Below are 15,499 nucleotides of genomic sequence, written 5' to 3'. Positions count from 1 at the left end.
GTCTTATACATGGGGAAATACGGTAATTGTTTACAGTATGTCCCAGATATTTCCTGAAACATACTAAAAAATTATTTTAATCTTTCTGAAATTCAGACTTAACTGGGCAGCCTACATTTTTATTTAACTCTGGCCATCCTACCAGGATCCCCTTGTGTTTGCTTGCTCTGACTCTCTGCTTTCTTCCTTCTGCTGAGAATAAAAATACCGGAGAGAATTTATGTGAATAAATGTCAGGTCTACCTTGTTATCATTCTCCTGTGACGGAGGAGTTTGCTATGTATACAGTTTCTACACTGTGAGGCAGCAGATGAGAAGAAAACGTTGTACCCTACCAGAAAGCGGCACCGCCTCAGTCCCTGCCAGCAGGTCCTGGCTGAGATTACAAGCCCCAGGACCCTTGTGCAGAAACGGCTGCTTGGCCGACCCAGCTAAAATATTGGAGTTTGGCTTCCATCCCTGGGCATGGCTGAAGTCAGCCGGCTTGGTAATTGAGGCTCCCATAGAAATGCAAAACGGGGAAGTCGAGGCTGGGCGTGGGCCCATTGCCTTGCAAAAACTGAGTTCTTTTTGAGAACTGTAGGGTCCTCCCGTCTTTCTCTTTTCTCAGACGCTTAGATGTGATAAAATCTCCTACACAAACCTCCCTGCAACGGACAAGTTTTGCTTTGTTTGAAGCCCAACTTGCCCCATCCCCGTCTTTGAGCTTTGGGGAATCTGACCTCTGTGAAGAAAAGCAGCGATGATCAACTCGGAGTCACGTGGGCATCTGTCTGGTTCTCTTTAGGCAGCACGAGACCGTGATTCCTGGTGAACTCCCACTGGTGCAGGAGCTCACGTCCACCCTGCGAGAATGGGCTGTCATCTGGCGCAAGCTCTATGTGGTGAGTTTTCCCCTGGGGCTTGGAGCTGGCGGCATTATTGCTGGGGTTTCAGCGTGTCTGTTCTGCGGCAGAGTGATCCTCCGCCAAGGGCCTGCGGGGCGTGGGTGCCTCTTACATGTACCATACAGTGGCTGCTAACCAGCAGATTCTCATTTCCCTGTGTAGGGTCATCGGTGATATGGGCGGTGGAGGAAGTGGGTATAATCGTTAGTTCAGTCTTTTCTCAACTGACAACATGCTGATTGTAAAGTAAATAAGGGTAAAACAACTGCACACACTTACATAGTCCTTACTAAATGTCAGGTACTATTAATCCTCACAGTACTCCTGCAGAGGAGGTGCAGTTACTACCAACTTATCAATGAGGAAACTTCGGGACATTCTCTTAGCCTCTACGTGTGTGGAACAGCAGGAGTAGCCATCTTGCAAGAGGCCAAAAATGCTCTAAGTCCATTGGCAGCAAGCTTGCATCTGTGCTCACTTTAGGAAGCTCTTTCCTGGACATCAGACTATACAAACGCTGTTGCCTCTTTCCTGGAGACCTCGTGGATAAGCATCGCTAGGCCTTGCCTCTGTCACCTCTCCCAGGCTTCCCTGGCAGGCCGGGAATCCCTCTGGACTTGTATTCTCTCATTCTATGTGTGAAGGAGTTCAGTGAGGGAAATGCCTTGACTCAATGGCCTGGGAGCCATTCTCTTTTCTTTATGCGGCTTCGTTTTTCTAGATTTTTGTTCAGTTATGTGATGATTCTTCATCTTAATTCCCAAAAGCCAATCTTAATAAGTTATTGGGAAAACATCACTCTAGCCCGGGGTCAGCAAACTGCGGCTCGTGAGCCACATGCGGCTCTTTGGGTATGTACATGTGGCTTTGAAGTAAAATTGAAAATGAAAATAAAACTATCATAGTTTCATTTATAAAATTTTTAAACGATACTATTCACATAATGGTGAGTTCATTTGTTTTATTGCTTTTGAATAATATTTAAATTTTTGTGAGGGACAGGATTGGCTCTTCCATCTGAAAAGTTTGCCGACCCCTGCTCTAGGTCCTAAGTACGAAAAGCAGTAATCAAAAGCTAAGTCTTGTAGAATTCTAAGAGTTCATGGGAGATATTTCATTTCTATCCAGAGCTGTTGTTTCCTGGCATGGGTCACAGCAGTAGAAATCACCAACCCCTTCGATGGAAAAGCACATGATCTTTCTCTGCCTGTCCATCCTTTGAGGTCAAGTTTAAGCCCTCTCTTCTTCATAATGTGTCTTCTAAACACACCAATCCATAATGTTTCCTTCTGGACTATAGGAGCACTTATCGCTGAACCCATCATCTGGCTCTTGGGGCATACTGTCTTGTAATGCGAATGATCTTTTGATCTCTTGACGCTTAATTGAGGAGAGAGCTAACCTGTAAGTTCTTAAATCACAAGCTCCAGGAGGGGAGAGAGATGCTCTTTTAAGCCCTTTGGCCTGCATTGATCATCTTGTACTACTGAAAGCACTCTCTGGTTCTGGTTAATTGATTAGTTAGTGGTGGATGGAACAAGTTTGATGGATGAGGAATTGTGTATGCATGAGTGAGTTCCTTAACATATTCTTTCTGGAAATCGGTGAGTGGTGAAACGGATTAGATAATAAATACTGCAAAGAAGTTTTTATTAGACTAGAGAGTATGAATGAAGTAGACTTGTCCTCTTGCTAAAATGTGACTCTCGTGCTAAGTTCATTATCTCTGTCCTCCATGTGTCCACAGGTTAATTGTGCCAAGTTGGCTAATGAGGAGAAATGAGAAATAAGTGAATCAGGGAGGAAGAAGGCTGATTCATATACTTGGACTTCCAAAGCCCTTAGTAGTTAAATGGCGATAAGCTCAGGCTTGGGATTTCACTATTTAATAGCAGAGTTGAGTTCTAACTTTAAAAAAAAAAAAATCCCTCTCTTCCCAGAGGAAAGCAGTTTCCCATCTTAATTTTGACATCTAATAAATTATTCTGTTGTCTGTGAATATTTCCAAGTGTCTTATAGCTGCTGTTGGTTGACTAAACTATACTCATTATGGGAACCTTAACCAATGGATAGGGCTGAGCAATCTGCTTCAGCTTTTAATATATGACCATCCATGAAGAGAGAATCCACTTAAAATGGGTTTATTATAAATCGTGGCTTTCTTTTTTTTTTCCCCTGTCCCTTCCTAAACTATTGATAGTTGACTTCAGACAGAATTTCTGAACTTCTTTCTCAAAATAGTATGTGTCAAAGTAGCAAATGTAAAATATTCTTCCCTGGGAAAAAAAGCAAAAGGAACCCAGTTCTATAGTTTTCACCACCCTCACCCCTTTTTCAGTGTTTTGTTTTCTGATTCTGTAAGTTCCCTTCAGTCTACATAATGGGAAATACAGATTTTCCTAATCTACATCACTACTTGTATTTTTCCTCTAGTGCATTTCCTGCCATGGGTGATGAGCCCAGGAATTCTGTTGGATGTCTTTCATGACACCTGTGGTGTCTGAGAACCTCTGCATTTCTCTAAAGCTCATTTCCTAGTTCTGTTCCAAGTCTTAAGTTCATGAGAAAATGTATGTGGTAGACCTAAAGTTTTATGTGAGAGGAAAATGCAGTCCACTAACCAGACTTGGCCCAGCCGTGTAGACACAGGCAATTATTCTAAACAGGAGAGAGATTTGTGTAGCTGTGATTTATTTTTAGCAGTCCTACTGTATAACCTTGTGAAATAACCAGAAATATATTTTAAAAGGGAAGGGAGTTTCGTTATGCTGAAGAGAGGAGAATCCACTCATACAAAGTAGAAAGAAGAAATGTTGACACACCCGTTCCTTCTTTTGCTCTTTGTTATATTAGTAGTATTTTTTTTTCCATTTAATTATCTTTCCTGGTGGATGTTGACCTTATGCTTTTGGGAAGAAGCAAGCTGGAGGAGACAGACACTGGATGAGACATTGGGAAGCTTGGTTCCTTATCCAGACCTTGCCCTAATTGGCTCTGTGGCCTTGGGCAAGCCCCTTGAGGTCCCCAAGCATCTGCTGACTTTCGCCCCTCTGGAAAAGTGATATAAAATCTGCCTTGTTGACTCCTTGTTGACTTGCAGAGTGGTGTGGGTCTGAAAAGAGATGGCGGCTGTGCAATCATTGTATAGGCAGACCCAAGATTCTGCAGATGTACGCATGTGCTTTTTGGTGCTGCCTGAGCTGGCAACACCAAAGGAGCCGCTCTGGGCGTCCTTCCTCTGGGCAGCCTTGGTTCTCTGTGCCTCTGATCTGACTCGAGACTCTGAAGCTCCTTTGTGTGCACCTCTTATCCAAGGCCACTTCCTTTCCCTGTGTTAGGCGGAGTGGCCTTGAGCACGCAGACACCAGACTAAGTGTTTCTCACCGTGGATTGTGAGCCTCTTTTATTTAGTTTGAAGTCAAGGAGGCATGGATCATTGCAGAAAAGAATGCAGAGTGCAAATACACAGCAGTTTTTGACAGGCTTTGCCTGCCTTGCTCGTCCTCAGTTGGAGTGTGTTAACTGCGTGTGTTTTTAGCGGTTGATCAGAAAAGGAGGAAACTGAATGAGAGGGTGGATGCCTGGCAGCATGGCAAGACCGTGGACGCTGGGGTCAGACAGGAGACCAGCTCTTAAATGCTGGCTTGCTCCCTCCCTTGGTATGTGCTTCTATATTCACCCACAGTAACAAACCCAGTAATAGTTACTGCATGCAAACAAACCAAACAGAGAGAATGCAGATTCCGAAGGCAGGGGTGTGAGTTCAGGGTATGCCATCGGAGATCCTGCAACCTGAGACGAGTCTTTTGACCCCCTCAGCTTCTTTTCCTTCACTTCAAATGGTAACTATATATTGTCTATGCCTTGCAGATTTGCTGTAAGAATTTAGTAGGATCATCTGTGTAAAAAAAACTAACTCCGGGGACAGTGCCCGGCACACTGTTTTCAGAATGTGACAGCCCCTCACTCTCCCCTTACAGCACTGCTTCACAGAAGAGCCGGTTCAGGGTGAGGAGAAGTAGATGGCACTGGGGAACTTTGCCCTCAAGTCACTTAAGGATGTGGCCTCCAGTTTCAGGCTGACGGATGGACTTCTTTCCAGCCCTCGGGACTTAACTAGTCTGGGTGTGGTCTAGGGCCGTGGTTTAAGTCTGCTGTCCTTTGTTCTCTGTCAGTTTCCCCAGCCTTGGAAAGTAGACCCAGTGGGCTGAACTTGGCTTCTTTTCTTTCTAGCCACAGGTCTCCCTGCTTCCAGTAAGTTCCCCCAGCTAGAAGTGCAGGTGGCTATGCATTGATTTATACATTATTGGATTGAGGTGATATCTAAGTTTAACTTTTTAGTAACAACCCAATTATACGTTCTGAATGCGCACAAATCTGCATCCCACATCCTAACCTCATATCTTCTCACCTAAAAATCAGATCTTGAAAACGGATAAGTTAGAGTATATGTGAGGTGGGGGGTGGAGGGTCACTTTCAAGGATTTTTGAAAGAGAGACTCTCCTGGAAATTCTGAGATGTTTAGTTGTCAAAACCACACTCTAAAAACATTTCACCCTGATATTTATTTAGTTCAGCGATTTTTTTCTACATTCCAACTGGAGAAATAATGGTTCAGTGAGTTTGGGTCAGACTGTTGTGTCCATATAAGATTGGGAGACTGAATCTAATCCTATCTCTTCATGGAAAAGAGGTGTGAGGATGTGAGGGCACTGACTGCGACAGCTGTCACCCCATTGATCGCCAGGGTTGATACGGCTGATCTGGCTGGCTAGGCGGGTGTCCCCTTCCTCCCTCACCACTCCATGTGCATTTTTCCCAAAGCTTGAAGAGGATGACCTTCCCCAGAAGAGGACCATTATCTGGTCAAGGGTATATGAGTGGCTGCGCTCCCCTGCTAGACCCTCCAAACAAGCTCTCAGGGTCCGTTTGTAGGAGAACGTAGGGTAGTCAAACTTTCAAGACTCCAGACACACCCAAATGAGGCGCTGCATGTGGCAGTCTGCCTTTCTAAATAAAAACAAATTAAAAAATTTAAAAACTACTTAATTAGTTAATAAAAAGAAAAGAGGTATGGGGCCGGCCGAGTGGCTGAGTTGGTTAAGAGCTCGCTCAAGAGTTTGAGCTCTGAGCAACAGCGGTTCGAGTCCAGCCCGAGCTGAGCAGCCGCTGAGCTGCCAACAGGTGACAGGATGACTCAGCTTAAAAAAAAGAAAGAAAAGAGGTATGAGAAGAGCCTGGTAGTTGAAGGTGGTTAATATATTGGTGAATTAGGCTGCCTCTGGCTCAGAGGCCACCTCTGCTCTGCCTATGGAGTAGATCTTTATTCAAAAAACTCCTTTTGCTTTAAAATGTATATATATGACACACTGAGGTGGGAGTGAGGGAGCTTGCCAGACACCACGAATCGCCCTTTCTTCCCATCAGTGCATACCCAGGCAGATTAAAGCTACTCAAGTCTAATCTTTTCAAACTGGTAGTTATTACTGGCTGCTGGGGCATGTGCTCTGAAGTGTAATTAAGCTGGTTTCCCGGTTTGAAACCAGCGTCTGATCGCTTATTACTTACCAAGGACAGAAAACTCCCACAGACCACGTTGTCCTGTTGTCAGGGCCTTTTATCTGTGAGTTGCCAGCCCTGCAGCAGTGTAGGTCTCATGCGAGGCAAGATGAGACGCAGCAGTGACTGGGACAGGAGAGCAGTTGCGCGTTGGGTGTTTTTCCAGTTCTGTTTTTCTTTTGGTTGCCCAGCTTTCAGGATTTCTTGCACTACGTCCAGAGGTAAAAATTGCCTTTCACTGGAATCTTTTCTTTAAAAATCAAGCCTTTGGTAGTCAGGCAAAGCCTTTTGCTGACAGAGAGAAAAGGCACTAGAACCGATAGGAGGAATTGTGGCAGGGGCCATGTGGTCTCCCTTCTTCCCAGAGGTAAGAGTCAGTGAGGCACACACACAGGAACCAGGACACCATTCTGAACCCCAGGAGTTACAGATGTTTGGAAAAAACATGTGATTAATTGCAGAGAGCTCGACACAGGTGAAATTTGATACAGGGCCAACCGAGTGTGCGAGGACCTTGTCCATGAGATGGTCAGAGTCAGATAGATTTAATCGGGAAGTTGCCTGGAGAAGTCATTTGAGTTCAATATCGTGATCATAGACTTGGAGATGCTTCTTGGGAACGGCTCTTGGTGCCAGTCCCTTTGTTTTACAGATGGGCGCGTTGCAGAGAGAGTAATTTTTCCAAAGTCACTTAGCAAGGTAATGATAAAATTAGAGATAGACACCAAGTTCCCATCAGTGAGTCGAGCACTTTTGCCCCTAAATCGTAAAATCTGCACGAAAGGTTGGTGAACAGAGGAAACAGTGATTTTCTTGCGGAAGAAGAGGTGGAGGACCAGAGAACAGCCTTTTGAGTGTGGTCTGCAGTCTTGGGGAAAGTGAAGACTAGAACCCAGGTTTTCTGATGCCCAGTTAGGTGGTGCCATTGTCTCAGTGGCCCCCAGAATTTCTAAAATGTTCAATGGATGGCTTAGGTATTCCTGCAAGTAAACAAGGCAGACCTTGTTTTTCTTGTGACATTGTTTTTAATCTCTAGAAATTCTTTAAAAAAAAAAATCCAGACTAGAGATGTACATAGTAAGACCTCAGAGATCTCCGAGTAGAAAGGAGGGTGAGACTCGAAACAGATGCAGGAATATCTTTACTGCCTGGTAGAAAAATATTGAGATTTCTCCATTTGGTGTAGCTAATCTTCAAATTGAAGCCAGAGTGTTATTGTACATGTCCACTGTCCAAATTTGGTTTTGCATCTCTCCCGTGTCCCAGGATTGTGCTGACTTTTGTGGAGAGCATCAAAGAAATTATTAAACAAATTTCCTGCCCTCCTAAATTATGTAACAATGGCTGCTAGTGCAAAAATAGCTGAGCTTCGTGAGGGCCAGTGATAATAGAGAGGGCTCTGCAACAGGCAGACTTGGGCTGTATAGGATTTAGAAAAGATGGCGGGAAGTAGGGCATGACAGGGAGACTGAGAGGTCCTTGGCTTATGGTCTGGTGGAAGCGCTTGAGTTTCTCCTCACCTGTCCTCATATGCTCCCCTAGCAATGCATGAAGTGTCGGGGTCCAACTATGGCGCAGGACAACCTACTTAGAACAACCTTAGGAATGTGGCAACAAAAGCCATTTCCTTCACGTAAATGCGGGAAATTGCTTCCTTTGGTGTGTTCCAGCTTGTCTATTCAGAATTAATTTGGCAGAGTGAGTCAGAGAAGAATGGCTGTCTTCATCCTTCTTTTGGGGGTGAACTTGGCAAACAAGGCTGATATGGACAGGCAATAATTAAATTGCCTTGGATAATGTCTAATATAATTGAGACCAAGAACTTGAGAGCATGTGTCACAAAGAGCTGTCTCTGATAGCGGCTCCCCTGGGTCTTTGAGCCCTTTCTTTACCATATTTTGAGAACTAATAGCTTACTTAAAATGAGAAGACATTAAAAAAAAAAAAGGAAAACCTAACTAGGAATAGATAAATAGGTTGCAAGAAAGAAAAAAAGATTCCCTTTCTGCCTAGCAGCTTTCGAAGGTAAATTTTATGGACTTCATTTCTCACTTACTTTTCCTGTTTCAAAGACAGTGAGATAGATGGAAATGATTTTTTATAGCAGTGAATGAAAAAAGCAGGGTTTTTACCTCTGTGTTTTAAAAACAAAATGTTTTTAAAGACTTATTTTTAGGTTTTTCTAAAAACTGGCTGATGAGAAAGAAGCAACTCAGAAAATACTAAAAGCACAAAACGTAGGGAGTTTCAGAATTTGAAGCAGGCTTCGCGGTCTGTTTTTCAGATCAGTGGTGTTAATAGAGCATATTGCAATGACATATAAATGAGTTCTTTGTCCTTTTTCTTTGTGTTCTCACAGAATTCTGCACTCTTTGGGCCTTTATCACACTCTGCCAACCTCACTGCTGCCTCCCACTGTCCCCACTTCTAGGCCGAGGCTTCCTCCCTCCACATTTACTCTTGACTCTTTGTTCAGCAGCGTCATGGATGTTTTCAGCCCTGATTCTAGTCGATCCCTTGCCCAACAGTCTGTTCTTGGGATTATTGTGGAAGAACATCACTACAGAACATGCTGTACAGCCGTCAGCAACGTGTGTGTGTGTGTGTGTTGTTGTTGTTGTTTTTATAGCAGATAATATGCCCTATAATTTTAGAAGTGTATGGTTATATAAAAATATCAGGACTTTTCACCTATAAATAAAAAAGAAGTGGTTTCCCAGTATATATGGGGTGAGTGGAATTGTACAGGTTTTTATTTTAAAAACATATTCCAAAAGGGATACACAAAACAGTTCTTCCTGGCCTCTCTATCTAAAGTGCCCCGCTTGCTCCACATGCACCCTATTATATTACCCTGATTTATTTATTTTCCTTCTTGCACTCTTTTTTTATTTAATTAAATTTATTGGGGCAACATTGGTTAATAACATTATATAAGTTTCAGGTGTAGAGTTGTATAATACAACGCCTGTATATTACATTGTGTACTCACCACCCAGGGTTCAGTCTCCTTCCGTCACCGTGGATTTGACCCCATTTATCCTCTTTGTTCTCCCGTTACGCCTCTCCTCCCCGGGTAACTACCATTCTGTTGTCTGTGTCAATGAGTTTGTTTGTTGCTTTCTGTTTTATATCCCACACATGAGTGAAGTCATATGATTCTTGTCCTTTTCCATCTGACTTATTTCACTTAGCGTACTTCTTGCACTTTTCATAGTCTGAAATTATCTTGTGTTTGTATATGTATATGTAAATACTATATATACATTACATATGTATGTATTATACAAATACACACATATATAAAGTTTACTTATTTATTGTTGTCTTTCCCCCTCTAGATGGTGGCAGGAACTTTATTTCTAGCACATACTAGATGCCTATTGACTTTTTTTTTTTTTAAGATTTTTTTATTGGGGAATTGGGGGGATGGGAACAGTGCTGGGTGGGGAATTGGGGGAACAGACAAGTTGCTGTCGTTTTTTTTGTTGTTGTTCTTCAGTCTAGTTGTGGAGGACGTTGCTTCACTGGCCCAAGTTGGCACCATCATTGCACTCTTCCCGGGGGAGGCAGATCAGTCGCCGGCTTCTGGTCGGCCGCTCACGGCGGCTGCTGGCCGCTCACGCTGGCTGCTGGCTACACACGGTAGCCCATGGCAACCCACTGCAGCAGGGGACTGCAGCCTACGCCATCGCCGGTGACTCACGGCAGCCCAGCTCCAGGTTGAGCTGTTGTTCAGCATCTTAGCTGTAGAGGGCAGTGTCACTGGCCCTCATATATGGGATGCGAACCGGGGCCCTCTGGCATCCCAAGCCAGTTCTTAACCATCGCGCCACTCGGCTGGCCCGACTTTTTTTTAAATATAGTGAATCCATAATCATTTAGATAGAACCAAGGTCATAATGTTTGGACATCAAGTATTTGACTCTTAAAATGATTCAGGCACAAACAATTAGTTAGTCATAAGTTAACTTAGTTCGGTTACAGGAAGTTCTTACTGAAGCTGAGAATAATAGTTTAATCGTTCTAGATCTATCAATTTTCTGGATGATACAACAATTATATGGGGATTTAAAAATAAGATTTTACATTGTGTTTTCCATTATCCCTTAGCTCTGAGATTACAGTTCGTTCTCCATCCCTACCTTTTTATAGAGTGCCAGCTCCTAGGGATGCAGAACTGAACCAGCTTCCTGTGCTCTAGGCGCTTACCATCTGAGGGGCGAATAGACCAGCCAGCCAAGGCCAAGGTTCTGATGCTGTGACAGGAGTTAATCCCAGGAGCTGGGAGGGGGCAACCAACCCAGAGTTAGGATTTTGAGGAAGAGACTTCTGACTTCTAAGTTGAGAATGAAGAAGTAAGAAATAGCAGTTGGCGGAAGGTATGTGAGTGAGTAGGGGAGTAAGTTCAGGGAAAGAGGAGAAAAGTGGTTCCAGGTAGAGGAAGTAACCTACTGCGAGGGTCTGGAGCACTCGAGAGAAATGGACATAGCTTTTCATGGAAGGAGTGTGGATTTTTAAGGTAGAGATTGGTGTAAAATGCAGCCGGGAATGGGGGCAGGAGCCAAGATAGGAGCAGATTTACAGTGCTATCTACTGTGTCAGGAGGACAGTGGACATCTCTGGAGGGTCTTAAATACCGGAGTGACATGTTCAGAATCTTACAGTGCATGGATGATTTGATTTGCTTATGAGTTAGGACCATCCATTTACCTTAAAATTGCTTATGTTTCTAATGTTAATAAGGGACGGAGTGGGAATGGCACAGGGCAAAGCCATCTCCTCAAAGCGGACAGCTTGCTGTATAGCAAAATTAATTGGTTAAATGACACCTTATAATGAATAAAGTCAAAAGATGTTCCCATCTGCCATCACACCTTTTTTTTTTTTTTTGGTCCTTTTCTCCACCTTATTTTCCCATCCTAGAACAACAAAGTCACACTCTTCCGCCATCTGCAGCAGATGACGTACAGCCTGATCGAGTGGCGGTCCCAGATCCTGTCTGGAACGCTCCCCAAGGATGAACTGGCGGAGCTCAAGAAGAAGGTCACAGCCAAAATCGATCATGGAAACAGGTAAACCAGGGATGACTTTTACAGAGAACTTGGAAAGAGATGAACACGTTCCTGCTAAGGACACAGCTCCCCACGCGCTTCTGATCTTGCAGTTGGCAAACAATAACGCTTACTGCTCTCCTTTTTTGCGTTGGAAAACATTTAATTTTGTTGAAAAAAATTTGGCAGTGCCTTTCCTGGGCCAGATCCTGTGCTGGATCTCTGATCTCAAGGAGATGACAGAGGAACAAAGAAGGTGGGGTTTGGATCCAAATGACTCCACTGCCAAACAAACTGAAAGGGACTGAGCATCTGAAGCCAACATTTTTGGAGACCTGGGACAATCTCTGTTTTTATTTTAACCATGGATTTTAAATCAATGTCAGACTCATTCTCATTCTCTCTCTCTCTCTCTCTCTCTCTCTCTCTCTCTCTCTGTCTCTCTCATACACACTGGGACCATTGTGTACAATGCGTGAAAATCAGATTTGCCGGAATAGGAAAATATGTTTTTAACTGTTGATTATGTCTCTAGTAACTTCTGAAGACTTAACCTCTTCATTCATCTTCTGATTAGCTCAGGCAGCTATGTAGGTTCTAGATATTACCACCTTTTAGAAAATGAGAAATTCACTCAAGTCATCCATATTTATGGTGACCTAGGATTCATCCCTCCTGGCCAGCTCTTTTTAAAAGACTGGGTTGGCTCCTCAGTTTGATTTTGTTTTTGTTGATAATCCATTTGACACTTAGTCTCATTTTCTGAATGTCTTCAACTTGTGCCTATGTGCTTTTTTCCCCCTACCCCTTTTCCCTATTACTTCTCCAACCTTTCAACTCTCAGAAGTGGTTCAGAGACCCCTTAAAAGACAGCGCATTACCCTATTCATTTAAATGTTGTAGACTTTGACAACGGTATTCAGAAATAGCTGGGTAAACATAGCATACAACATTCAGGTCCAACCATTAGTTATGCTATCTCTCCTATGTACACTTCACCTGTATTACCTGATTACAGGATGTAGCTGCTATTCCCATTTTATGGTTGAAGAAACAGACCAAGTGAACTTAAGTGATTTGCTTCCAAGTCACATAGATAATAAGTGGGAAACCTTAAATTTGAACCCAAAGCTTCCGATTCCATGTCTAATGCTCCCTTCGTACGGTTAAGGATGAACAGTTCCTTCCCTCGTCACTTGTCAATTCATACGACTGTAACCACAGGGGTTGCATTGGCAGTCATGTAATGCTGGGGGACTCTTAAAATCAGCGAAGGTATGGGATAAGGCAGCTCCACCCTTCACACATGCTGGCTCTGTATTTTCGGGCCTTGTCACAGTAGGCATTGGCCCAGAGGACCCAGTCTCTGGCGCAAGCTGTCCACATCCAACAAACAGCAGAACATGGCCTGCCTTCCCATTCCAGCCCTTGGAAGCAGCTCAGGAAATTAAGCTACTCCATCAGGGCATCGGTGATTTAGTCTCTGAACAGCCACCAAGGCCCATTGCTCACGAGTCTGGGTGGCCTATGGGTCTGGCTGCCATGGAAAGGAACCTGCCAGATGAAATCAGTTGATGGAGATGCTATAAAACACGGAGGAGGGAAATTAGGCGTTTTTGCTTTCTCCCCAGAGACTTGGCACATTTTACTGTTATCCCTGCGCTTTCTTGCTGTTTGGACACCCCTACGCCCACAGTGCTGGTGCCTGGAATGTACATCGGGCATTCAGATAGCAGTATCCTATTTCCACCACAGTCCCCCGCTTCTTGGAACTAAGCAACATTTTTTCTACTTCTCTGTGCACATTGGGCATAAAAGCTTTGGTGGGGATCGTGCCATGCATAGACCATATAGATCTGACTTTTCCTGTGCAATACTCAGAACTATATCGTAACACAGCCAGGTGTTTTCTTGTGCCAGTGGCTGCAATACGAGCTAACTGTTATTGAGTGCATGCTGTATGCTAGATATTGTATTACATGCTTTATATGCATTATCTCGTTAAATTTTCCCAAGAACCCTGAAGGGTGGGAAATATTTACAGATGAGGAAATCAGGGCTTTGCAAAATTAAGGAAATTACCCAGAGTCACCATGTTATAGCAAAAATGAAAGCCAAGATTCAAATTCTGCTCTAATTAACACCAGAGCCCATGCTCTGAGATGGGTTAGGAGATGCCAACAGACAGGACTTACTTCATCCATCTCCTTTAAGACACTCTTGAATTAGGTCCTGTCCCGCAAGCCTGTACTTTTAAGGGAAGGGGAGCAAGCTCCCAAATATTTGTGCATTTGTCTTTCATAATTCCTGTGCCAAACAACAGAAAACACGGGGAAACAGGCATTGGTCAGAGGAATTTGGTCAGAATCAGGACCAATTTTGCCTTTCCTGGTGAGGTTCTGGGGAGCAAATTACTTTGGATATCATTATATGAGTTTGGTTATAATTATTACAGGTTTTCTAACATTGTTGTGATATGGAAAGGAGGTAGAAATTGGAAGGAGGAAAACCAGTGAGGTGTTCTTGTCCAGCACCCAGCCTTTCTAATTATGCGTTCTTGCATGAGGACTCTGCAGTAGAGACTCTCTTTCCAATGAGGAGATCCAGTGACTGTGTTTTTCTCTCTAGAATGCTTGGGTTAGATTTGGTGGTGCGAGATGACAATGGAAACATCTTGGACCCGGATGAAACTAGCACCATTGCCCTCTTCAAGGCCCATGAAATGGCCTCCAAAAGGATTGAGGAAAAGATCCAAGAAGAAAAGGTATCTTTCCTCAAAAGTGCAGATTTTGGCCACTGAGATTCCATTTTTGCTTTTGTTTTGAATGAGAGAAAGGGAATTGTTGACGACAGCGATAGAAACATTTAGAAAATCATTTATGTCCTCGTTTTAAAAACAAAACAAAGAATGAGGAAGCTGTATGTATTGTTCTGATATGGAAAGACCATATACATATATATATATATATGTATATGTATATATGTATATGGTGAAAAAGAGCAACATGCAGAGTAGTATGTAAAATACTATTACTTATCTTTCAAAAAGAATATACATACATCAGTGCTTGCCTGTGTGTCTACTAACTCTAACGCTGGAATGATAGGAAAGAAATTGGTAATCAGTGGATGATTTTGAGAAGAAGAGCTGGGTGGAAGAGAGCCTTTTTACTGTGTAACCTTGTGTATTTAGTGCATATATTACAATTTCCAAAATAAATAATTATAAATAAACTGAAAGAGTTTGAAAGTAGTAATTGGACCTTAAATAAAAATTAGGTACAGAAAAAAGGGAAAAAAGAGTCATCTATATTGTGACTGCCCAACCATACTGATATTTTAGTATATGTTCTTCCAGTCTTTCTGTTGTAATGAGTAAAGGTTTCTGTTTTTTTGGTTTTTTTTTTCCTTTAGTTTGTAGGTTTTATTTCTTTAGCACAGTTGTGATCAAATTTCATTGTGTTTCTGGATCTAAAGACTAACCATGCCTGGGGGTGAAGCCTTTCTGGTGGAACCTCTTGTTTGCAATGAGAGGTATTCCCAAAAAAGAAGGATAATGAATCATGACTTTCATGCTTTTGAGGTTCATCCAGAAGCCATTGTGCGAGATGAGCACTTCTTCAAACTACTAAACTGAGTTATCACCTGTAGACAGCATTTATTGAATCCCTTGAGTTCAAGGCTCTGAACAAGGCAGTCTCGATCATCTAAATACTAATGATTATATTTTGCTCACTTGATTATTTGTCCGCTTAGATGTACTTTCTTCTCAGTCAGTACTTCACCTCTTGGGTGGTAATTGCCCCTCCCCACCCCCCCAACCCCCTTGCAGGCCAGTGTCTTATGTTTGCTGAAACCAAGACGCTTTTCTGTCTTTTCCTCTGTGTTCAGTCGATGCTGCAGAACCTGGACCTACCGGGCCAGCCCGTCTTCAGCTCCGTCCATACCTGTGGCCTCTACGTGAACTTCAAGAACTTTGTTTGCAACATCGGGGAAGA

The 15,499-nt window shown here is 43.2% G+C and overlaps 1 protein-coding gene across 1 annotated transcript in view; it reads left to right on the top strand.

Annotated features, from left to right (window-relative positions):
- DOCK5 (dedicator of cytokinesis 5) overlaps positions 1-15,499 on the top strand; it is a 217,688-nt gene that overhangs the window by 95,696 nt on the left and 106,493 nt on the right. Inside the window, exons 5-8 of the mRNA XM_019659565.1 lie at positions 788-884; positions 11,374-11,522; positions 14,130-14,265; positions 15,393-15,499. Coding sequence (XP_019515110.1) covers positions 788-884; positions 11,374-11,522; positions 14,130-14,265; positions 15,393-15,499 — 489 coding nt within the window. The remainder of the gene's footprint in view (positions 1-787; positions 885-11,373; positions 11,523-14,129; positions 14,266-15,392) is intronic.

This window comes from Hipposideros armiger, unplaced genomic scaffold, assembly GCF_001890085.2.
Source record: "Hipposideros armiger isolate ML-2016 unplaced genomic scaffold, ASM189008v1 scaffold_301, whole genome shotgun sequence".
Classification (NCBI taxonomy): Eukaryota; Metazoa; Chordata; class Mammalia; order Chiroptera; family Hipposideridae; genus Hipposideros; species Hipposideros armiger.
The sequence above is the reverse complement of the archived record's forward strand: the minus strand, read 5'-3'. Positions and strand labels throughout refer to the sequence as shown.